The sequence below is a fragment of the Lissotriton helveticus genome, chromosome 12 (assembly GCF_964261635.1).
Source record: "Lissotriton helveticus chromosome 12, aLisHel1.1, whole genome shotgun sequence".
Classification (NCBI taxonomy): domain Eukaryota; kingdom Metazoa; phylum Chordata; class Amphibia; order Caudata; family Salamandridae; genus Lissotriton; species Lissotriton helveticus.
This window is the reverse complement of record NC_136073.1, coordinates 727281999-727306071: the sequence shown is the minus strand read 5'-3', so window position 1 is coordinate 727306071 and position 24073 is coordinate 727281999. Positions and strand designations below refer to the sequence as shown.

The window sequence follows — 24073 nt, the reverse complement described above, 5'->3', positions numbered from 1 at the left end:
CACCACACCATTCTGGCCTAGTCCGGAGCCAGCAGGATGATTTGGGCCATGTTGGTCTTGATATTCTTCAGAACCTGAGCCAAGAGAAGTAGAGACGGAAGGGCATACAGGAGTCATAAGATCAACTCTTGATGGAAAGCATCTTCATGAGAGAGCCTACTTGGAAACTCCAGCGCACAAAAGTGCTGGCAGTGCACGTTATTGCAGCTGTGGCAAAAAGATCGATCCAGGGTTCTCCATATTGCTGGAAGATTTCCTGAGTAATGAAAAGGGTGTAGCTGTAATTTTTTACCTGCTTTGTGTGGATGACTAAGTTCATCTGTCTGAGCATTTTGAGATACTGGTTCATGACCAGAGAAATACCCTGGCGAGTCAGCCACATCCAAAGGCTCATAGCCTCCTGGCACAAGACCCCCCTCCACCCCACTGGTTGCAGTACCACATAGCAGCAGTGTTGTCTGTGAGCATTTGTGCTAGCCTGCCCTTTATGAATGGTATATAGGCTTTCAATGGTAGAAGATCACCCACAATGGCTATGGAGGCGGGTTTCTGCCAGAAACCCAAGACCTTTGATTGCATCCTCTCCCAGATGGTATCCCCAACTCAGTAGTGATGCATTCTCTTGTTGTACTAAAGAGATAAGTCTGCTACTGGCCCAGTTGTGGTCTAGTAGCCACCACCAGATTCTTTGCAGGCTCCTCCAAAACCTGGATGGAATCCAATAGGTTCTCCTAGTGCTGTGCCCAGTGGAATTTCAGGTGCCACTGCATAACTTGCATATGCTATCTGGTGGGGTTGACTAGAAGGGTGCAGGAAGCCAAGCAAGAGTCCCAGCATTCTCCATGCCGTTCTCACTGAAATCCAGGACAGAGGCTGAAACATCGGGATCATAGTCCAGATGTCCTGGGCTCTCCGTCCCGATTTGAAAGCACAAAACAGCACCTTATCCTGGACAGCTCTGATAAACAGGATTGTTTAATAAAAAGTCGGGTTCTACTTTGTTACATTGATCGCGAACTACAATGATATTAGGAGTTTCACAGTCTTCTGTAAGTGGTCTACAACTATTTGTGGCAAGCATGCCTTCAACAGCTAGTTGTCAAGGTATGGGAAGAGTGGTACACTCCACCTCCCAAGTGAGCTTCAACCACGCCATCACTTTTGTGAACACCCAATGGGCACTAGTAAGGCCAAAAGAGAGCACTGCAAACTGAAAATACTCTTGGCCCTCTATAAACTGCAGGTAATGCCTTTGAGCTTACATGATGGCCAATATGGAAATAATCTTCATGCAGGTCCAATGCTACCACCCAGTTTTCGGAATGCAGGGCAGGCAAAACCTTGATCAGGATGAGCATCTTGAATTTGTCCTTCACCAGGAGGGTGGAAATCTGAAAGTGGACGAAGGCCACTGTCCTCCTTCTGTTCATGGAAGTAACAGGAGTAACAGGAGTAACAACCCGTTCCTATTTCGGAGGCACAGCCCTCTATATGGGCCCTTTTGCACTTCCTTTTTAATTGTGGGTTTATATAGCGCTAGGAATCGACTCCCGGAGGAGTATCTCCACGCTTCGACCGCTGGGGAACCCGTCCTGGCTCACCCTGAGAGAAGGTCCCTGATGGGTATCTCTAAGGTGCGACCAAGCATCCCCGGCGGTCTGGGGGGGTCGTTGTGAAGATGAGGCAAGCTGATGCCCAGAGTTGCCGAGTGTGGTTTCTGACTAGAGTAGGCACCGAGGCGAGAATTATCGAGTCCGCTGACCCTGGTCCACGACCCTGCCGCGTCGGGAATCGAACCCTGGTCCCGGGCCGTTCTCTGCTTACGGGTCTGCCGCCTCTAACCAGTGAGCCACACTTCTCTACACTTTTCCAAACAGACGTGTTCCTCTATCCACAGCACTGTTGGGAGCGGAACGTGCAGCTGGGTAGAAAGGCATGGGAGGGCATAGCTTTGCTTGACACGAGGATCCATACAGCTGAAATTAGGTTTTGTAACCTGTGGAGGTAATGTCTGATCCTGCCACTTACTGGGTATGTTTGTGTCAAAAAGGACACACTAAAGTGGTTTTGTTGTTGTCGGAGGAGAAGAGGAATGAGCCGCATGGTGTCCCTGATCGCCTGAATGTTGACTCTCGATGCTTTGGCCTACACCATTAAATGGTTTATACTGCTGAGGAAATTGCCGGGCAAGGGCAGAACGCCCCAGCGAATGCGTTGTGGCACGATTTTCCTTAAAGTGTTCCAGGGCAGAATCCATTTCCTCACCAAAGAGACAAAAGCCATGAAATGGCATGTTCATTGAAGATGCCGGGACATCTCTGGAGAAGCCTGTAGACTCATACAAGTGTGGCGCTGAACCACATCATTTGTGCTCATTGCCCATCCCATGTAGTCAGTTGTGTTGAGGCCAGCCCATATAAAGAATTTTGCGGCATCCAGGCCATTCTGTATAGTTTGGGCTAAAGATGCCTGTAGATCCTCTGGAACTACAGGCATGATTTGCCCAACTGCATCCCATACAGCCTGACTGTAGCAGCCCACGAGGCAGCTGGAATTGACGGAGTACAAAGCAAGACTAGCTGATGAAAACAATTACTTGTCAAAGACCTCCTTGTGTTTAGACTCAAGATCAGGGAGCGTGAAAGGAGAAGTGTTATCACTGATTCCGTTAGTGGACACCTGGATCACCAAGCTCTCTTGCGTAGAATATTGTGTCAAAAAGTCAGGATTATCCAGTGGTTGGCTATGGCTGCATGCTACCTGCCTTTTGACTTGGGGCCTGGTGCATGCCTTTGCCCAAGCGGGTATCCATAAGTACCTCATTGAGTGGAAAGAGAGGTTCATTAAGAGCCTGGCCAGGCAGAAGAACCTCCATCTGAAGGCCTGGAAGGAAAAGAAAGAACTGATGTCACTGTGCCTGGGTTATTCTTATATGCAGCCCACTTGTCACTTCTAGAGCAGAACAATGTTGGTGCGCTGCAGCACACCACCACCTACCAGTGAGCAGGAAGACTGCTTTTGAGTTTACTGATCCAGTCTGACGGCTGGGAAAATTCTCACAAGTGGGCATCTACAGTTAGAAGTATCCATCAGACATTAAGATACTTTTAGGATCCTAGAGGGTATCTAGTTTGCAGTGCTGCGCTCTAGGAAATTGTAAAAGCTATCTGGAAACTATCGATTCCCTGGTTTCCTACTTAAATTGCAATAAAGGAAACCTGTCTAACATATCTCTGCCCCATTGATACTTATTTTATTGGGGGTGTAGAGGTTGTAAAATGCTACTTTATATTCCACCTTACAGTGACCTAAGTGTGCTTTGGGATGTAGGTGGAGAGAAATAGTTTAGTGATGAGAAAGTTACTTACCTTCAGTATTGATGTTTCTGGAGGTTACTCTATCTACCAGCAAATTCCTCACCCTTTCAACAGTGGTGTCTTGTAGGGAATGGGGGTGGTGGGGAGGGTTTGAAAAACACAAATAAAAAACGAAAAAACACTTACCTCTTCACAGCCGTCGTCTCTCCTCTGCTCCGCTTCTCTTCCTGACTCCAAGTCCCAGAAGCAGGAAGCACACAGGCTACCCTAAGCCAATCACGACGCTCCTGTCACCAGCATGACAGCAGCGTCGGAATTGGTCTGAGCACCATGGTGGGCGCTCAGACAGGGAGTGGGAGCCTGTACATGTTCTCCACCCAGGCTCTGCAATACAGCCGGGTGGAGAACATGCTATGTGTGCATGATTGTTTGGCTGGGCCAGCCCAAAACAGCCGGGTGAACTGTCATGCACACTTATTGTGCACAAACCACTCCTCCTCCTTGTGCCATCAGCTCCACCCCACCCTAACCTGGCCCCGTAGCTACGAAAAATAAATTGATAGTAAAATTGTTATCATCAATTTATTTTCCCTTGTTCCACTGCTCTGGGAGCAGTGGGGCGACACTCCTCCGCCTTAACGGAAGAGCCGCCCCTGATTTTCAATGTCCTAGGTGTCAGAGTGAAATCGGAAAACTATTAATACCTTCTCCAAGTCGGTAGTGGATGCTGACTCCACTTCTGCAATGAAGTGGTGTCCCGGTCACATCACTGGAGCCTTAAAGCACCCGTATCACCATACTGACTTCAGTGTTTCATCCATTTTTACGCACCTTTGAGGTAGAAGGGTGAGGTTAATGTCAGAAGGACAGGTGCAGTACGATATGATATTGGGAAGTTATTAATCGGATAATCTTAATAACCAGCCATGCAAGAGGAAGGTGGGTGGGTCAGTGAGAAACCTGCAAGTAGACAGGGCATCCACCAAAATGATCGTTACTGAAGGTAAGTCATTTTTTCTTCTACTTCTGATGGATACTTTTAACTGTAGATGACTCACATTTTTAAGTTATTTCCCAAGTGGATCCTGACCCAGAGCGGGTGTATAGCTGGTTATGCCTAGAAATCTTAAAGGACTAAGCGTGCAAAGGGACCTTTGCCTCCTCACTCCAGAGTCTAAACAGCAATGCTTTGCAAAAGGGTGGAGGGCGGCCCATGTCACTGCCTTACAGATGTCTGCCACAGTCATCCCCTTTCCACTGCGCAAGAGTGAAAGATTTAGCTCCAGAGGAATATGGCCTGGCACTCCCCCAAGTCATTCAGTCTGAACTCCCTCATTCCGTCTATGTAAAAACTGACAACTCTCTAGGGGTCCAGAATGTGGAGTTTCTTTCTCTTCCTCCTTCATGGGAAGTGGCCCAGGGAAGAAGGTTGGTGTGGTAATAGACTGGTCTAGGTGGAAAGGAGTAACCACTATCAGCAGGAAGGCAGCACTGGTTCTTAGTGCCAGCTTGCTGTAAAGAAAGGTGTGAATGGCAAGTTCACAATTAAAACGTGTAACTTGCTTACCTGTCTAGTTGACGTAATAGCAAATAAAAACACTGTTGCAAGTGAGCAATTGCAAAGGGCAACTGTGCAATGGTTCAACACATTAAGAATGTAAGACAAAGGTTCAGGTCCCATTGCAGCATTATAAAGGGATAAGGAAGAAACTTCTTTGTGTGATCTTTCGAGAACCTCATAACAGTAGGTGATTTGAAGAGGTACAGCTGGTCAGGCAGACAGAGGAAAGCTAATAGGGCATATGAGCAGTCCTTCACTGTGCATCCATGCTGAACTAGCAATATGGTATAACTCAGAATGTAAGATAGTCTGGCTAGAAGAAGGTCTGTTGAGTTGTCGACGCCCCATGTTACGAACCTGATCCATTTGCTTGAGTACACTGTTTTGATGGAATGTCTCCAGGCACATAAGGTGACATTCATCACTTGAGGAGGAAAGGAAAATGAATTCAGGTTACCCTGCTCAATCTCCAGGCATGACGATGGAGGCTCTGGAGGTTGGGTTCAAAACCTGTCCCTGTGATTGCTAAAGAATATATACCCTGTGACAAGGACGGAGCAGAGGGCACAGGGAGAGGTGTATGAATGAGGTCTGCATACCTCAAACTTCATGGTCAGTCTGGCGCTATCAAGATGACGTGCCTGGCCAAGGTGTATTTTCCACAAAACCCAAGGAATTAAAATGTATGGGAGGAAATAAGTAGTGAAGCTGAAAGATCCACTTCCAGTGAAATTTATCGCTCAATGCTGCCTGCATTGTATAATAGAGAGCAGAACATTTTGGAATTTCCCCAGGGAGCGAAGATGTACTGGATGTCCTCCGGGTGAAGATACCACCAGTGGTTGGCAAGATGACACAGACTTAGACTGTCAACTTGTACACTGAGTACTCCAGTTAGAATGACGCCGATTTAAACTGTCCGCTCATACACTGAGTACTCTGGCTAGATGATTGGCAAATAGCCAGATCCACAGAGGCGCAGAGTGTCTTAGCAGAGAAGATGTGACACTACTCCCCTCTAATAGTGGATGTACCACATCGCAGTTGTATTGTCTGCCAACATTTTACTTGTCTGGCAAGGAAGGAGAGAGAGGAAGGCTTTGAAAACCAGCCAGAACATCCATTATTCCAACAGATTGATGTGAAACATCTCTTCTTCTCAAACCAGAGGCCTCTGATCGCCAATTCCTACACATGAGCTCCCCACCTGAGAACATCTTCTTTACAAACTGTTACATTTTTCTAAAATTCCTATTATGGGAGTGGTGGGGAAAGCTCCTTGAAGGAGAAAGAGGCTTGAACCACAAGGCTTTCGGGAAACAGATGTAATGACAAACACTGGAAGCCCAGGAGCAAGTGGGTAGCACCTTGCAATTGATCTCTGCTCTGCTATAGAAGTAGTTCTTTTTTCCAAACCCACAAATATTAGTTCTGTGCGCCTCATTAAAGGAGTGCAAGGGTTCCATTGTATGAGAAGCCGTATGCAAAACCTCAGTAGTATTTTGGCTCTTGTTTCCGTTGAGGGTAGCTGATGTTCCACCATCTCTGCTGCCGTTTTAATAACCAAATGTTAAGTGGAAACTTCAAGCAGAGGAAGTTTAGTTGGGGAATACAGATCCCACTCCCAAAAGGTATTCATACAACTGGCATCCCTCAGTCCTGCAAAAAACCCGGGTCCTGGGTAATGGACTGTCCATTTTCCATTATCATCTTGGCTATGGTCTCCTAGAGGTTCTGTATCTCCCAAAAATATAATCTGCCCTCTACCAGATGTTGAGCCTCTCTCCGGGAGCGCCACTGTAGGAACTCCAACAAGGGCAATAACTCTGGATGAGACGGTTGCAATGCCAGTGGAGAGCGACGGCGAACTGGGGTCAAGTATTGCGGCAACGTTAACGTTATCAGCAGCGTCAGTGGAGTTGTCTCCGGCACTGGAGAGTATGAAGGGATAGCTATCAGAGGCCATGGCAGTTGTGGCACCAATCCTGAAGTTGGGGTAGTACTGTGTTCAAAGTCAGAGCCCAAGTGAAGGATGCAAGGGCATGAATAGTGAAAAGGGCACCAGATGGTATGATGTTGGCATGCCCCCGAAAGTGAAAGCCAATAGACCCTTGAGGCCAGTTAACACGCCAGAGGGGACCATGGATCATTGGAAGATGTCATACATCACACTAGGGAAGATGGCTGTACCCAACCTCGGAGTAAGGATGACTGAGCTGGGGCCACGGGGATGGTGCCACAAGAGGTAGCATCTCCAAAATCAGTCCTTGGTCCAAGGAAAGGCAGGCACCAGATCTGCTGTGGTATTTTCCATTGGTTCCGGCTCAGATGCAGATGCTTGCTGAGAGGGAGGACAACATGGCAAACTACTTTTAGATGAGTGGTGTCATTCTAATTCATGTTATTGCTTCATCTTTGATGACTTTGACAGTGGAGACTCCAGCTTCCCTGACCTCAGCCTAGACTTTCAACGTCCTCGACATTCACCCTGTGTCGGAGCCATGAACATCTTCACACCACTCTCTTTTATGGCCTTAGGATGCATCCTTCGACAGTAGTGGCAGGCCTTGACATAGTGGTCAGACCCCAAGCATTAAGCGTGTGTTTGTAATAAAAATTTGACCATCACAGTCACTTCACAGTATGAAACTGGACAGTTTGGGTGGTGACATAGTAAAAAAACTGCACCTGAAGAAAGCCTTTTTGAGAAAAGGGCCGATACTGTCAATGAACTCACGATGAGATAGGAGCTCTGGATACACATTAATGGTGTGGAGAAAAAGGAAACTCACGTCAGTACGCCAACATGACAGAGACACGGTTTCTGTCGCCAAAGTGAAGCCAGCTTCCCACACCAGCATGAAGAGCTATTGAAAAGTTTCCAATTCAGTCTGAGGTCTGGGATATTCAAAAGGTGAGGAATCTGCAGGTAGAAGTATCCATCCGCAATATATTTTCATAAACAAACACCTGTTAGCAGAACCACTTTTCTGTCATCCAGCAAGGTTGGAGACTGCCTGTGGATGCACTCTCCTGAAGAAAACCACAACAATGTCAAATACTTTGAAGAAGAGAAAGAATCCTGGAAAACCTGGGTGGAGATGGTGACACCTGTCTTAGGTCTATTGTGTTTCCAAGGTCAAAGGACCCAATGTACTTGTAAAAAGGTTAGTGTTTTCTGCCCAGATCACAGGTACTGCTTTAACCTAGGTTTTCGGGGGGGCTTAAAGTTTATAAAGGGGAGGAGAGGCAGCTCTGTACTCTTACCAGTTATTCCAGAGGTCTCAAGTCCTTTGGCACTTTGACCAAGAGCAGCATGCAAACTACATGGTTCAGGTAGGAAAGTTATGTTTCCCGTAAGTCTTTCATTATTCTAATGTTGCTAAAAAAGGTTTGTTTGGGTAATAAATATTCTTATTAGTAAAGCCAACCCTAACCACTGTGTTACGTTCTGAAACTAAAGTTTGTGCTTCCCTAGATCAAGCACTCTTAAAAAACGCCAACCATGATGAATGACACAAATCTTACACCTTGTAGTCCCCTCTGTCTTCTGTAATATTTGCTATACACCGATTTACACACATACGAGTCATTGTCTCTGTATTTGTGTGTGATTTAAAGGGCTCTAACACCCTACACTGCTAGGAGAGGCGCTATAAAACAAATGAAATACATGTGAGAAGGGCTATGTAGAGATGCGGGCACTGTTGCAGGGCGATAGTGAGGGAATCAATGAAGGAGCCCCAACCGAGAATGTTGAACCCTGGTGCACTGTAAGGTCATCATTTACTATGCTTTAAAAGCTGTTACAACTGTATATATAATTAAATGTGTGTTGAAGACTGCACCATTTATGCCCAATTTTTTGGGGGGGAGAACCCCCCCATACCCTCCTCGTAATGGTCAGACACCCTTGCGCACTCACTATACCCCGTGTGGGGAGGCTGGTCTGACCACATTTGGCAGGGCTGCTTTGGGTTCCCAGTCCAGCCCTGGGGAGTTCAGTGCCTATATTCACACACTAACATCGCCTTCTGCCCACAGTGCCACTGAGCTGCGCAGCGGATCGTTCGTCCAAATGAACCTGCCCGCATCCGTGTTTCTGAACACCAAGGACAAAGAAGAAGAGGAAGGTCTCTGCAAAGGAGTCAAGTACGGCATGCGACTCTGGCTCGACACTGTGACAAGCGACATCGGATCCTTCCAGGGACATTGACCTCAACAACCCTTGCTTTGGTGGCAAATTGGCAAACAATAAATCATGCCCAATAAATATCGGGAAAGGGGTGGGATGAATAAATAATAATGTAACATACGCAATGAGTCAAACTTCAAGCTCTGTAGGAAGGAAAAGAGGGAGGGTAAAAGACAATGCTGAGTTTATGCAAGTCACCTGTGCCATTTAATGGGGGTGGGGGCACTCTCAGTGTTTTCCTATAAATCTCATTTCTATTTTAATTTTCGCTTTAGTGCTTGCTGCCACTGCAAAGGACTTTTAATTCTGTATTGAAATCTCACCAGCCTCCTGTTTTCTAAAAACTATTATAATATAAATTCATACAAATAAATACCTAGCTTTTTTCCAAGCTCCACATTAGTCTGATCAGCTGTCATTCACATTTTAATTCCACCCATCACAGCCTCCTCACAACCTCCAGTGGTTGTCTTGCACTAGAAATGCCCAATGCCCATGTGCACAGCTACCTGAAGAAGAAGTTACTTACTTTCGGTATCAATGTATCTGTAAGAGACATATATTAGTTATAGATGCCATACCTTAGTATTACCCCCAGGCGTCAAACTATATCCGGATAATTTTCTTCTTAGCAGTACCCCTATGCATCGGTAGGTGGTGCGGTCGACTCTGCATCCATCGTCGGCGTCGTGGTCACCGGCATGACGTCATGGGGTCTACTTAGACACCGTCCGGGCGCTCTGATGTCAGTTCTGACATGACTTACCAAGCCAGAAGTACAGAGCCATGCAAGACACTGACCACTGGTGCACAAAACTAGGGCCCTGGAAGGGAGTCACTAACCCTAGAAGTCAGTTTACAGAACAGGGAGGATGGGTGGGGCGGTAAGAATTCTGTACTAATATATGTCTCTTACAGATACTTCGTTACCGAAGGTAACTTGTTCATCTGAAAGTGACTTTTAGTTATAGATTCCTTACCTTAGAATAGATACCCCAGCAATACCAACCCCGGAGGTGGGTCTGCGAACTAAGTTCACACCGGGAAGTCCTGGAGAACAGAACGGCCAAAAAAGCTGTCTCGCTGGTCTTGGCTGTCCAGGCAGTAATGCAGTGTAAACGTGTGCAAGGATGCCCACATGCCTGCCTGGCGATATCAAGTACGAAACTTCACGCCCCAAAGAAATAGTGCCTGCTGTCGCCCTGGTAGAGTGGACGTGCAGTTCTACTCGAGATTCCTTTTTAGCCAAAGAATAGCAGATCTTAATGCATAGGACGACCCATCCTTTCTTGGTGCCCACATATCCCACAAAGAATTGATCGTCCACCTTGAAGTCTTTACTGCGGTCAAGATAGAAAGACAGCGCACGTTTTGGGTGCAAACTTGGAGTCTCTCCTCCTCTTTCGAAGGGAGCAGAGGTGGGAAGAAGGGCGGCGATGTGATGGTCTGACCTATGTGGAAAGAGATAACCACTTTGGCCAGAAAAGAGGGCCTAGTAGGGAGGACTACTTTGTCCGGATGGAGAGCAAGAAAGGGAGGTTTGGAAGATAACGCTTGAAGCTCACTCACCCTGTGAGCAGAGGTGATGGCAAGCAAGAAAGCAGTCTTCAAAGTAAGGAGACGAAGAGGACAACTACCTAATGGCTCAAAGGGAGCACACATAAGATAAGTAAGGACAAGATTCAAGTCCCACTGGGGCATTACGAAAGGAGAAGGAGGAAACAGATGAGTAATGCCCTTCAGAAATCCATTAACAAGAGGGGACTAGAAAAGAGAAGGCTGATCAGGAAGTCGAAGAAAAGCCAGAATGGCCGAAAGATAGCCTTTAAAAGTACCCTGCCTTGCTGGGCCAAAGAATGAGAGAAGAGGAGAACCTCTGGAAGAGGGGCAGAAAGGGGATCCACAGCCTTTGCTGTGCACCATGCCACAAATATGTTCCATCTACAGGCGTATACCATTTTAGAGGAGGGATGCCTGGCTGCCAAGATGACATTACAGACTTCGGGCGGAAGGTCGAAAGCTGTCAACTGTCGCTGCTCAATCGTAATGCAAGGAGGTGGAGACTGGAAAGGTTCGGGTGGAGGACCGTTGCCTGCTACAGCGACAGAAAATACTCCAGAATAGGCAGTCTGATGGGAGGATTGATGGCCATGCTCAAGAGTTCGGGGTACCAGACTCTTCGTGCCCAGTCCAGAGTCACAAGAATGACTTGTCCCTGATCGCGCTTCACCTTTTTCAGGACTCCGGGCAGAAGTGGTACAGGCAGAAAGGCGTAAGGGAGGCCGCAATTCGACTTGCAACAAAAGGCGTTGCTGAGCAAGTGCTGCTTTGGAAGCTCCAACGCGCAGAACTGCTGACATTTTGTTCTCTTCAGTGGCGAATAGATCTAACCAAGGTTCTCCCCACTGCTGGAAGAGACCCTGCACTACCTCTTAGTGAAGCCACCATTTGTGATCCATCATGCACCTGCGACTGAGTTAGTCCACCCTGGCGTACAGGGAACCTGCCAGGTGTTGAACCACCAGAGATATGCCCTGATGTTCCAGCCATGTCCAAAGGCAAAGAGTCTCTTGACATAGGGTTCATGGCCCCACTCCCCTGTTTGTTGCAGTACCACATAGCGGTGGTGTTGCCTGTTTACACCTGCACTACTCTTCCTTTGACAGAAGGAAGGAATGCTTTCAGTGCAAGAAGAATCAGCTGGAGCTCCAGAATATTGATGTGGAGCCAGGACTCCGCCGGAGACCAGAGTCCTCTGATCTCTGCCTCTCCTATGTGGCCGCCCCATCCCAGGAGGAGCGCATCCGTCACTACTGTGAACTCTGGTTGCAGAAGGGAGAGGGATCTGCTGGTGACCCAATCCTGGTTTGTGGGCCACCACTCAACTGACTTGCAGCCCCCCCCCCCCCGAGATCTGGATGGCATCGGAAAGATTGCCCTGATGCTGAGCCCACTGGAACTTCGGGTCCCACTGCAGAGCCTGCATATGCCATCTGGCATGATCTATCAGCAATATGCAGGAGGCCATGAGGCCCAGCAGCCTCAGGTTCATTCTCATCGAAATCCAGGATAGAGGCTGAAACATTGGTATCATAGCCCATATATGCCGAACTTGCTGCTCAGGAGGATACGCCAGAAACTGTGCTGTATCCAAAACTGTTCAGATGAAAAGGAGCTTCTGAGAAGGAATCAGGTGCGACTTCGGTACGTTGATAGTGAAACCCAACAAGTGCAGGAGGTCCGCTGTAGTCTGGAGGTGGGAGACGACAGCCTGGGGCGAGCCCGCCTTAAACAGCCAGTCATCGAAATAGGGGAAGACTGGAACCCCAGATCCGTGCAGATGAGCTGTGACCACAGCCATCACTTTTGTGAACACCCGAGGGTCGCTGGTAAGGCCAAAGTGGAGTGGGTAAACTGAAAATGCTCGTGGCCCAACGTGAACCGTAGGTAACTCCGGTGGATAGGCAAGACGGAAATGTGAAAATAAGCATTGTGCAAGTCCAATACTACCATCCAGTCTCCAGGGTCGAGGGCAGACAAGACCTGAGCCAAGGTTAACATTTTGAACTTCTTCGGGGGAAGCGGCTGATGTCCCTGAGGTCTAAGATAGGATGCAGGCCTTGGTCCTTCTTGGGTACCAGGAAGTAGTGGGAGTAGCAACCGCAACCTACTTCTGGCACAGGGGCTCGCTCAATACCTCCCTTGGCCAAGAGAGATGCAACTTCCTGGCGGAAAAAGGGCCAAATGATCCTCCGACATGAAATGGAATGTTGGTGGCATGCAGGGAGGGGTAGTCTCGAAGTAGAGGCAGTAGACCCTTTGGACTATCAGCAAAACCCACATGTCTGACATGATGTTGTGACGGTGGGGGAGATGATGGCGGATCCTGCCACTCACTGGCAACTGGTGGCCCTGAAAGGTCAGACCAGGAAGGTGTGGAGGCAGCTGTAGAGGGGACATTAGTGGACTGGCCCCCAGAACCGCAACGCTGAGTCCCACGTCCCTGGCCACGCATCGGCTGGGTAGCTTGTGCGGCCCTGTGGCTCTGGGTGGAATGAGGTGGGGCACCCCTTTCGTGGCTACGAAAGGGGCGAAGAGGCAGACTGCATGGGGTGAGAAGTTGCTGCGAACCCAAGAGTTTGGCTGTAGCCCCAGAGTCCTTAAAACGCTTGAGCTCCAAACAGGTGTCGGCAATCAAAGGGCCTGTCCAGAAGGGTAGATTGGACATCCCCAGAGAAGCCAGACGCTCTCAACCAGCTGTTTGCACCTCAGGGCTACCGACGTGGAAACCGGTCTACCCAGCGAGTCGGCGTTATCCAGCCCACACCAGATGGTGAACTTTGCTGTATCTTGACCTTCAGCAACAGCGCGGATGAGCACGGCCCGGGCCTCCTCCGGGCACTGCGACTGCACTTACAGAACCGTATCCAACACCGTGTGCATGTAACGGCCCAAAAGACATGCGGTGTTCACCGACCACAGTCCTAAGCTAGTCGAAGAAAACATCTTCTTCCCAGGATGGTCCAGCTTCTTCGATTCCCTATCTGGAGTAGCAGTAGGGAATGCGCCTTTTGAGGATGAGGCTTGGACCACCAAGCTCTCAGGGGTAGGGTGTTGGGAGGGGAAAAGTGGGTCGCCGGGCGGTGGCGTCGGGCAATCATCCTGTCCACAAGAGCCCCTGTGCTGGGCTTGGACCAATTGCCCAGAAGGATGTCAGTGAGAGCCTTATTAAAAGGCTGCAGGGGCTCTGAAGAGGCTGCTGCCGGCTGAAGCACCTCAGTCATGGGATTAGTCTTGACAGCCACCGTAGGAAGCTCGAGGCCCAAGGCCTCGGCCTCCCTACGCAACACTACAGTATAGGAAGTTCCCTCCTCCGTAGCCACAGTAGGGGGAAGGAGACATACCAAGGTCTGGGGAGGTATCCAGACCACTGGCATCAGCCAACTCTTCTCACCAGTCCGGCACCTCAAGTTGGTATGGAGTGAAGTAGTGTGGCTCACTGGTTAGAGGCGGCAGACCCGAGAGCAGAGGACGGCCCGGGACCAGGGTTCGATTCCCGGCGCGGCAGGTTTCTGGACCAGGGTCAGCGGACTCGATAATTCTCTCGCCTCGGTGCCCACTCTGATCAGCGTTCACACTCGGCAACTCTGGGCATTAGCTTGCCTCATCTTCACTAACGGCCCCACCAGACCGCCGGGGATGCCTGGTCTCACCCTGGAGATACCCATTAAGGGACCATCTCTCAGGGAAGCCAGGAAGGGTTTCGCAGCGGTCGAAGCGCCTTGGGACCCTACGGGTAAGTAGTGCGCTATATAAATGCCTATACATACATATTCCATTGAGCAAACCACAGTGCAGCAACCAACTTCTATAGCACCACAAGACCCTCAAGGGTCCTGCGGCACACCTCATAAATGTTTGATTGATTGACAACAGAGTTTTGAAGAGGGATGGCTGATCAGGCAACTGCAGAAAGACTGAGATGGCTGAAAGAGAGCCCTTTAGGGTACCCAGAGCAGAGCCTGCTAGGCAAGAGAAAGGATAAAGCGAAGGACCTGAAAAAGGGGAGCTGAAAGAGAGTGAACCTGCTTCTCTGCACACCAAACTACAAACTTGCCCCAACTGCAGGCATATACTATCTTGGTGGAGGGATGCCTGGCTACCAAAAGAATAGTACAGACTTTGAGCGGAAGGTCGAAAGCTGTCAACCGTTGCCGCTCAATCTCCACACATGAAGGCAGTGCGCGGACAGGTTCAAGTGGAGAACCTTCCCCTACTGCTGTGACTAAAGATCCTCCCAAAGAGGCAACATGATCAAAGGTCTGATGACCATGCTCAATAACTCCGGATACCAAACTCTCCGAGCCCAGTCTGGACCACAAGGTTGACTTGAGCCCAGTCGTTCCTGATCTTTTGGAGAACTCTGGGCAGGAGTGGTGTGGGTGAAACGGTGCACAGGAAGCCTGAGCTCCACTAAAGAGATTAAAAGCATCTCTGAGTGAAAAGCGCAATGGAAACTCCAGAGTGCAAAACTGCTGACATTGCGCCTTTCTGGCGGTGGCAAACAGATCTAACAAAAGCTCTCCCTACAGCTGAAAGAGACCTTGCACCACCTCCGGATACAGTCACCATTAGTGATCCGCTAGGCATCTTCGGCTGAGTTTTTCTGCCCAGGTGTTCAGAGATATGCCATGATATTCCAGCCATGTCCAGAGATGCAGGGCCTCTTGACAGAGGGCCCACAACTCCACCCGCCCTATTTGTTTCAGTACCACATGGCGGTTAGCGGCTGGAGGCAACCCACGAGAGTGGGGGTAGGCAAATGGGTGGTGGGTGGGTAAAAGCTGCGCAGTCAATCAATGAATGAGCATTTATATAGCGCAGCACTGTCGCCCCTAGGGGTATCTGGGCACTGTGGATGCAACCTTTCCTTCGGGGAGCTAGGACAGAAACATACATAAATAAGAAAAATGAAAGTCAGAAACAAGCAGTAAGGGGAAAAATGAAGGTTAGAAACGAGCAGAAAGAAAAAAATAAAGATCGAAAACAAGCAGATAAGTAACAAATAACAGGCAGAAACGAGCAGAAAGAGGCACAATAAAGGTCAGAAACAAGCAGAAAGAGGCAAATAACAGGCAGAATGAGCAGAGAGTACCTACCCACTCCGCTGGCTGGTCTCCTCCGGTCCGGTTTCAGTCCCTCGGAGCTGGAAGCTTGAAGCAGTTGAATTCTCTGCACCAATTCAGATGCTGCTCTCTTGCTGCTGATAATGTTCAGCAGCATGAGAGCAGTGCCAGAATTGGCTGGAGTAGGCTGCCTCGACGCACCTAGAGGCACTGTGTGCCTGTACCTGCTCTCCACCCAGCTGTCTGAGACAGCTGAGTGGAGAGGTTCACACTGCGCATGTCAGGCTGGCTGTCACAATACTGCCAGCTAAAGTGACATGCCCAGTGTTAGCTGTTGGAGTGAGCACCACTCCCCTGATGCCAGTCAGCAGCAGTGACCCGCCCCCAAACACTGTCTCAGGCTGGGGAATGGGATAAATAAGATGGAAATAAATTCAATGTATTATCATTTTATCTTTCACCTTTCCGGCGCTGGCAGTAGTGGGCCGACGCTCTTCTGCCCTAGAGGGGCTGCCGCTGATGATGGTGGTGTTGTCCGTGAACACCTGCACTAACCTTCCCTTGATGGAGGGCAGAAAGGAGTTTAATACTAGTCAAATCGCCCAGAGGTCCACTAGGCTGCTGTGGAGTCCGGATTCCGTAGAGTCCAGAGGCCTCTGATTTCCACATCTCCCAGATGCCCGCCCCATCCCAGGAGTGAACCATCTGTCACTATTGTCAGATCTGGTACCGGAGGAGAGAGGGGTCTGCCACTCACCCAATCGCAGTTCATTAACCACCACTGCAGATCTTTTGCAGTTCCCTCTGAGATCTGGGCCATGCCAGAGATTCCCTTGATCCTGAGCCCACTGGAACTTCAGGTCCCACTTCAGAGCCCGCATTAGCCAGCGGGCATGAGTCACAAGCATGATGAAGGAGCCCATGAGGCCAAGTTGTAGTGTAGTTTCTATATTCCCAATAGGCTCTGCGCATTGGAATAATATATCCTATAGATATGACGTAGGTCAGTAGGTCTCTATTGAATATACTAAACTTAATTATGAGTTCCAGCTAGCTCAGAGGTCACTAGAAATTTTCTCGAATACACAAGAAGGGATTAGTTTCTGACAACTGCATAAACATGACAATTTTGTTTCCCTAGGACTGGAAAATATCTTCAGAGTCGTAGAAACAATAGATAACTATTTTACTCAGTCAATCGTGCATGCTTCGTTTCTACAGAGTTGCAGAGAAATAGTGAGACGGGCATTTTCAATAAAAGGTTTATTGAACAGTCTTCTTTCTCATGCAAGAGAGGTGAACTTCTACAATCGTTAGACAGAATGCAAAGTATAATGCGTACAGCGAGAATAGTATTATAAAATAATACTGTAATAGCATTGTATGGCTTCTAAGCCGTATAAAAATACATACATATATAACACAGGCTAAAATACTCAACTGGTGCTCCTAAAATACGTCTAACCCAATGTACCTAACCTAGGTCTAGTACGATGGAAGAAGTAAGTATTATTTAGCATAAGTTTTAGTTCTGCCAAGAATTTCCAAAGGTTTCTCTAGGTTCTAATCAGCTCCATACCTTAGAATGAAGGAGGTTGGTATCTCTGTCTTAGACTTGATTTCCCAACACCCCGCAAGGGGAATCAGAAACACTGGAGCTGGATTCTCGGCCGAGGACAGCTTCTTGTCAGTGCGTCAGCTGGAGAGTCGGCTTCCTTCGGCACTTGCTGTAGCAAGCTGCGTCGGGCAAGTAGGTAGTTGAACTGCACCGAACCACACCGTGCTTTGCTATTGCAAGTGAAGGTATATTTATACCTTTAAGGTGTTTAGGAATGCCAGCTTTGACGTAAAGTCAGGCATATGAACGTCATGGATGAACCCCTAAGGAATAGTTGTTCTTGCATAATAATGAGTTTCTTGGAGAAATTAATATCCAGGCTAGGGGAAGTCCCTTCTGCTTAAGAGTCTGGTTTTCCAAGAAATCGTTGTGACGTTTGGTGAATGGATGGAAGTAGCCATGCCTGTATTTGGGCAGCATGGGCTATGCCTAAATAAGGGCTTGATTTCTATGCTTATATAAGGGCAATGTGGATTGTACCTATACAAGGGCATGAATCTGGGAAAATTCATTCGGAATCTAAAACGCCATACAACACAGTAGCTTCAGCATCAGTCTCACAGATCCAGGATAGAGGCTGAAACATTAATGTCATAGCCTGAATATCCTGGACTTGTGAGTCAGAAGGATAGCGCTGAAACTGTACCATGCCCAGAACAGCTCTGATGAAAAGGAGCATTTGAGAGGGAGTCTGGTGTGACTTAGGCATGCTGCTAGTGAACCCCAGTGAGTGCAGAAGGTTTGCCGTATTCTAGAGGTGGGAGATGACAGCTTGGTGAGAGCCTGCTTATAACAGCCAGTCGTTGAGATAGGGGAAGATTGGGACCCCTGATCCCACCGGATGAGCTGCAACTGCCATCACCTTGGTGAACACCTAAGGTGCCTGGCAAGGACAAAGAGAAGCAAGGCAAACTGAAAGTGCTCATGACCCACCATGAACTACAGGTAATGCCTGTGGACAGGCAGGAAGGTAATGTGGAAGTATGAGCCATGCATGTCCAGCGCCACCATACAGTCTTGCAGGTCCAGGTCAGACAGGACTTGAGGGAGCGTGTGCATTTTGAACATCTCTATCTTGAGGAAGAAAATGAGTGGGTGCATGTCTAGGTTAGCGTAAAGGCCTCCATCCGTCTTGGGCACCTGAAAGTAGTGGGAATAACAACCACAACCTACTACTAGCATCAGCACCCTCTCTAAGGCACCCTTGTCCAAGTGATCCATCACTGCATTGTGGAGCAAGGAGAGATCGTCCTCCGTAAGCTTGTCGCAAGTGGGTGGCATGGGTGGAGGGGTAGTCACAAAGGGGAGGGAATAGCCACTTTGAACAATCTGAACAACCCAGTGGTCTGATTTTATAGACCTCTAGCAGGTCAGGTGATGGAGTATCCTGCATCCCACTGGGTGCCCATGATGGTTAAGAGGGCAAACTAAAAGGGTTTAGAGGCTACGGCTGCCGGGAGAGTGGTGATTGTTCCCGGCGCCATAAGGCCATTGATGAAGAAACCGCACTGCCAACGAGTCAGCAATGTCCAGCCTACATCAAATCGTGAACTTTGCTGCATCTCTTCCATCAGAGATAGCTTAGTGGAGTATGGGCCGGCACTCCTCGGGACTATCAGCAGCAGCGGCGCAAACCGAATCCCACGGGGTATGGGAGTAAGGCCCAAAAGGCATGCAGTGTTGCCAGACCGTAGTGCCAGGCTGGTGGAAGAAAACATTTTCTTTCCTATGATGTCCTGCCTCTTGGATTCCCTATCCAGTTGGGTGGTAAGGAGTACATCAGGATTTACACCGGAGGTGGAGGCTTGGACCACCAAGCTCTCCAGGGTAGGGTGGTGTGTGAAGAAGGTGGGGTAGTGGCAGTGAGCAATTGTCCTGTTCACAAGAGCACCTGTGCATGATTTGGACCAAGTCCCCAGCAGGTGCATGGCTTCATAGAACTTGCAAAGCTGGGCGGGGGCCGTTCCCAGACACTCGGGGAGTCGCGAAGGCAGCCAAGGTGCAGGCTATACTGCTGAGACAGGTCTCCAATGATGACGCTCCCTCATGTCATAGTATGATTTCGATGGATGGGGTGTAGTCAAAGACCTTTTCGACTTCTTACTCTTCTTGCACTTGTAGGACTTACCCGAAGATGACCTGGAGTGTGGCGAAGATCTTGGGTTTCACACACGATCCTGGGACCATCCTTTCGACCAGGATCAAGACTTTTGAAGCATGGCATGTCGGGCAGCAAGGAGCTTGAGGGATCGCTCCCTCAAGGCCTTGGAGTACATGGTGTGAGAGTCAACTCAGGTCGTCGCATCACAGTCACACTCGAGTCACCAGAGGGAAACAAGGTGTGGGCCATCACTGACATCTGCCAATGACAGGCGCCGCAGGGCTTGAAGCTGGCCTTCCTACTTAACATCCTGCTACACCAGGAGAAAAAACTCAAAAGACTCCTACAAAAAGTCAAAAAAGGTCAGTGAAAAATTGACTGGGGGCAGCTCTCTCAAGAATTGTGCTGACTAGCATTTAAAGTAAAGAACTGACATATGCGCTCTGGGGTGGCACCTATATAGGCACTTCGCAAGTAACTTTTGGTGTGGATGACGCCAGATGGGTATGAACGACACCACCTATCGGCGTGCAGGGGTACTCCTCACCTAAGTTAGCTCAGAAATATCTGCCATGGAATTTGGATCATTGCTCTCGCCGTTTTATGACATTATTTCCTATGAATATTCTTCCATTAAAAAATGTAATGGCTAACTGGTCCTCTTCTGAGAAAATTAGGAAAGATATTAATTTGCGTGATCTGTGGATTCAGGACCTCAACCACGTTCAATTGTTTGTCCTGCACTATTGTGTTTGCAACACAGCCTTCTTCATCCAATGTTTTTATTTAATATTGTTAAGTCGGTAGAGGCGGCACAAGATTTACTTTTCCATCCAATGAATTAAGTCATTGCACAGCATTTTTAAAAGGTTTTATGAATTATTTTTAACTTGTTCCTCTGTTGCTGCTAAGATAGGAGCGGGTGCTTCTCCCCTTGATGTAGAATAGTCTGCACACAATGTTACTTAATGTTGGCTACTATGTTACAGGGAGATTGTCATCGGAACCGATTATTGAAGAAACTAGCATATACATCTGCTATTCCGGTCTTCTACTAATTATTTAAGCCACAAAGTTTTAAGCGTTTTAAAGGTTTTATGTACCTTTCTTAAGCTGGATTCAGATTTGCTGCTACACCAGGGGGGTGATCTTTCTTTGCTGCTTTTATGAAGCAATTTGCACATAATTTTTGCTGCTATGTTGAGAAATTTGTTTTCAAGTTTCATCTTCTTGTACTGGGTTTCTATTCAGTTTATTTTTATTACGATTCATTGGTATTGTATTTTATGCTTTGTATTCGTTTTGAATTTCTTGTGTTCCTTTTTTGAGTGCCAAAACATGAATAAAGAATTGAATTGAAAAGGGTACTGTTCACAAAAATAATTTGGATCCAATCAGATGCCTGGGGATAATTCTAAGGTAAGGAATCTGTGGCTAGAAATTTCTATCAGATAAATAAATTAATTAAATGAAAAAACAGCGCACTTAGGAAGGCCTCACCCATTGACTTGGCCAACGCTGGTTAACCTTAGTAATAATGTCAAGTAATCAAAGCAAGGACGGTTCACCAGCCGCAAGGTAAGCAAAGAAGTAATTTCCAGGCTGGCAGAATGGGCACTAAATGTTGCAGAAATTAACAAAAATTGCAAGCGTTTTGTTTACTGAAGGCGAAGCAGGGCGAAACTGACAGGCCCTGTGGTAGAAAAGGCCTTATGGTGGATCTCCAAAACAGTGGTGGGAGTGGATATTGTGCAGATTTCAAAGGTGACAAGGAATGGTATCTAATGGGTTTAGTATGAGGCTTATTTGTATGGCTCTATATGCCATATGTTCATTATTAAGCAGTAAAGAGCGACTAAAAATGGAAAAAGTAGACCTGGAGCGCAGAAAGGAGATTCTAAGAGGAAATCAGAAGGACCTTGGTGGACGGGATGACCCTTTCTGAAACATCAAAACAAATAGGCGGTTTTAGAAGGATGCCATGAAGGTGGAAAGGGAGAGAGAAAGAGACATTGGGCAGGGGGAGTAAGGATGGAACCGGAAAGAGAAGGAAGTAGACGTTGGGTGGATAGATGGCGCAAGTGGTGAAAGAAGAAATTGAACAGATATAATCTGGGATGATGGTGAACGATGGGGAGTACTAGTGAGAGGAATCAGGTCATGACAGAGCTCCAACCTGTGGTACCTATTCAAGATACGAGATCAGGCTTGAGATGTCTCAAATCAGGTGCCCACCTCTTCCTCCCTAACATGTAGTGTCTGAAATCAGAATAGTTATTCGGATTTGTAGAGCACACTATCACTCAGGAGAGTATCCTGGTGCTGATCAGATGTGAGTCTAGTCAAACCCAGGGGCTAGTAGGACTTCTTGACAAGCCAGGACTTCAGCTTTCTGCTGTCTAGCTTTAATATATGCATTTCCCCTTGCACCATGAGTTGAGGGGAAGGGAGCAGTCAGAGCTGGGCTGACTCCACCTCTTTAAGTGTTAGCACTCATGTTAGTGGGTAGAAATAGTCATCAGGATTAGATGAGGAGCTTTCATTGTGGTCTGTAAGGAGTATTTATCCCTTGGAGCGGGCTTGCAGCCCTCAAGTACCCAGACTATGTCACCAAGGTCCCTGCCCTGGTGAAGACCCTTGCTGTGAACCTAGCTAGAGCTGAGCAGGAGATCACATTTGGAACATGAAAGAGGCACAGAACCCTCCTATAACAGGGAGACACAATAGTAGGATGGACCTGGGCTTTATGGCTAGTGCTAGCTCTGAATTAAAGCGCAACATAACATAAAACACCTCCTTGGCCTGACAAGACCGGCAAGTCCTGGCAAGTCTGCCATGGTTCATAAATGAGGGTTTGGCAGAGTCCATGGGATCCTGCTATTTTTGTGCCATATCTTCCTCAGTGATGAGGCTCCATCATAATAGTGCAATCCTCTCCTCACATATATGGTGTATCCCTTGCTCAGCATAGCCCTCCCCAACACATACCTCACAGCGCTGTGCCCCTAAGCCCACAAGCACATCTTCTCTTTCGACATGAGCTGCACTCACCTGAGGCTAAAGGGGTCTCTCTCTTTCTCCTGCCGACCTTCTGAGCGAGCTTCAGACCAGGCCTCCATTTGCGTGTCTTGATTCAGTGGTCCCTGCAGAACAGGACCACAAAATCCTTTGTGACAAAATAAACTATGATAGCTGAGAGGAGCAGGGGGGTTTTCTTTTGTTTTGGATGGCCTCCATAGAAAGCCTCTATTGATTACACCAGATTCTAAATCTGGTAATTCACTGCTGAGACACAGCAACAGTTGAGAACAAAACACGTCTCCCACTGTTGCTATGTCCTCTAGGACTTCCAGGATGTCTGACAGGCCTCTTGGAGAGCTTGTGAAGCTGAGCTGTAAAGCAGGTTGCACAGCTTCTGGGGGGGGAAGGGAAGACACAGTGGCTGGTGACCAAGTATGTTTTTTAAAAACATGGGACAGGGAGGAGAGGCCATTTTATTTTTGGCTCCCTCATTGCTCCTTTGCCCCTGTGTAGCTGTTGAAAGCAGGGGAGGGGGGGAATTTTGGGAGCCATGCATAACATTAAAGTATTGGGGGTAAAAAGTTAATTAATGGAATGTTTTTTCACCTCAGGATTCTGAGTGACATTATAGACAACCCGAGCTTCGCACTTGTTGTCTACCTGATGCCACTCAGAACCTCTGGGTGAAAAACATCTCCGCAATACACTGTTACCTATCTATAATTCTATTTTTTAAACATCTGGGGTTCAATAAATTCGACTGGATTGAAGGTTTTCCATCGCAGGACCCTACATTGGCAAGATTAACAGTCACAGCATGCCAAATAATGGAGAAAAATACCAACATGAATGGGGATCCCAGTCACATGGGAGAAAACTAGAAGATTCTGTCAGCAGGAAAAAGGAGAAGTTTCAGCATACGAGGAAATAGCTGAAAGAGACATGATGGGAAATGTAGTTTCCAGAACATGAGGTCATGTCTGCAGGCCTCTAGGGCGACGTCCAACTAGACTGGGACAAGCCAGAAGAAGCATACAAATGGGGAGGTTCAGAACAAACAGACTTCTCACGTGGGGCTGTGGACTTTGGAAGGAACAGGTTGCTTATCTATATACTGCTTTATCCAATCACACCGTTGCACTGAATGACAGAAGAGAGAAATGCATCAGTAGCGGTATCTTGCTCCGTGAGGGGCAGATAAGTTATTTTGTCACAGATGATGTAGCTTTGCAAACTCGAAAAACAATTGCGAGAACGTGCGGTACACCAAAAAACGGAGAGATGTGGAGAGGCTGAAGGGAGATGAGTTCAAAGATGTTATCTATACTACTATTATAAAGTAAGAACTGGGAACCTTTGAGGCGGTAAACTCAGGAACCACAGCGCCAATCCAAACACCCAATACATCATTGGAATTGGCAGGGTCTGCAGAGAAATAATTTCAAAAAGGGGGTGCTGATGGACAGAGTATCTGAGTTAATCAGAACACTCCTACCCAGTCAACAGATCAGGGCTTGATCCATCACCGTTTTTTAGCTCACTGCACCATCCCAGTTCAGAACCTGGCTATATGCAAATTAGTCTGTCCCTGGCCCAGTGCATCATGGGAACAGGGCAGACCAAACTACCAAGCC

General features: G+C 47.8%; 1 protein-coding gene across 1 annotated transcript in view; it reads left to right on the top strand.

The window, feature by feature from the left end:
• Nucleotides 1-9423, top strand: part of NUDT17 (nudix hydrolase 17) — a 683665-nt gene extending 674242 nt beyond the window's left edge. Inside the window, exon 8 of the mRNA XM_078669378.1 lies at nucleotides 8923-9423. Coding sequence (XP_078525504.1) covers nucleotides 8923-9094 — 172 coding nt within the window. The 3' untranslated portion in view covers nucleotides 9095-9423. The remainder of the gene's footprint in view (nucleotides 1-8922) is intronic.
• Nucleotides 9424-24073: the final 14650 nt, after the last annotated feature.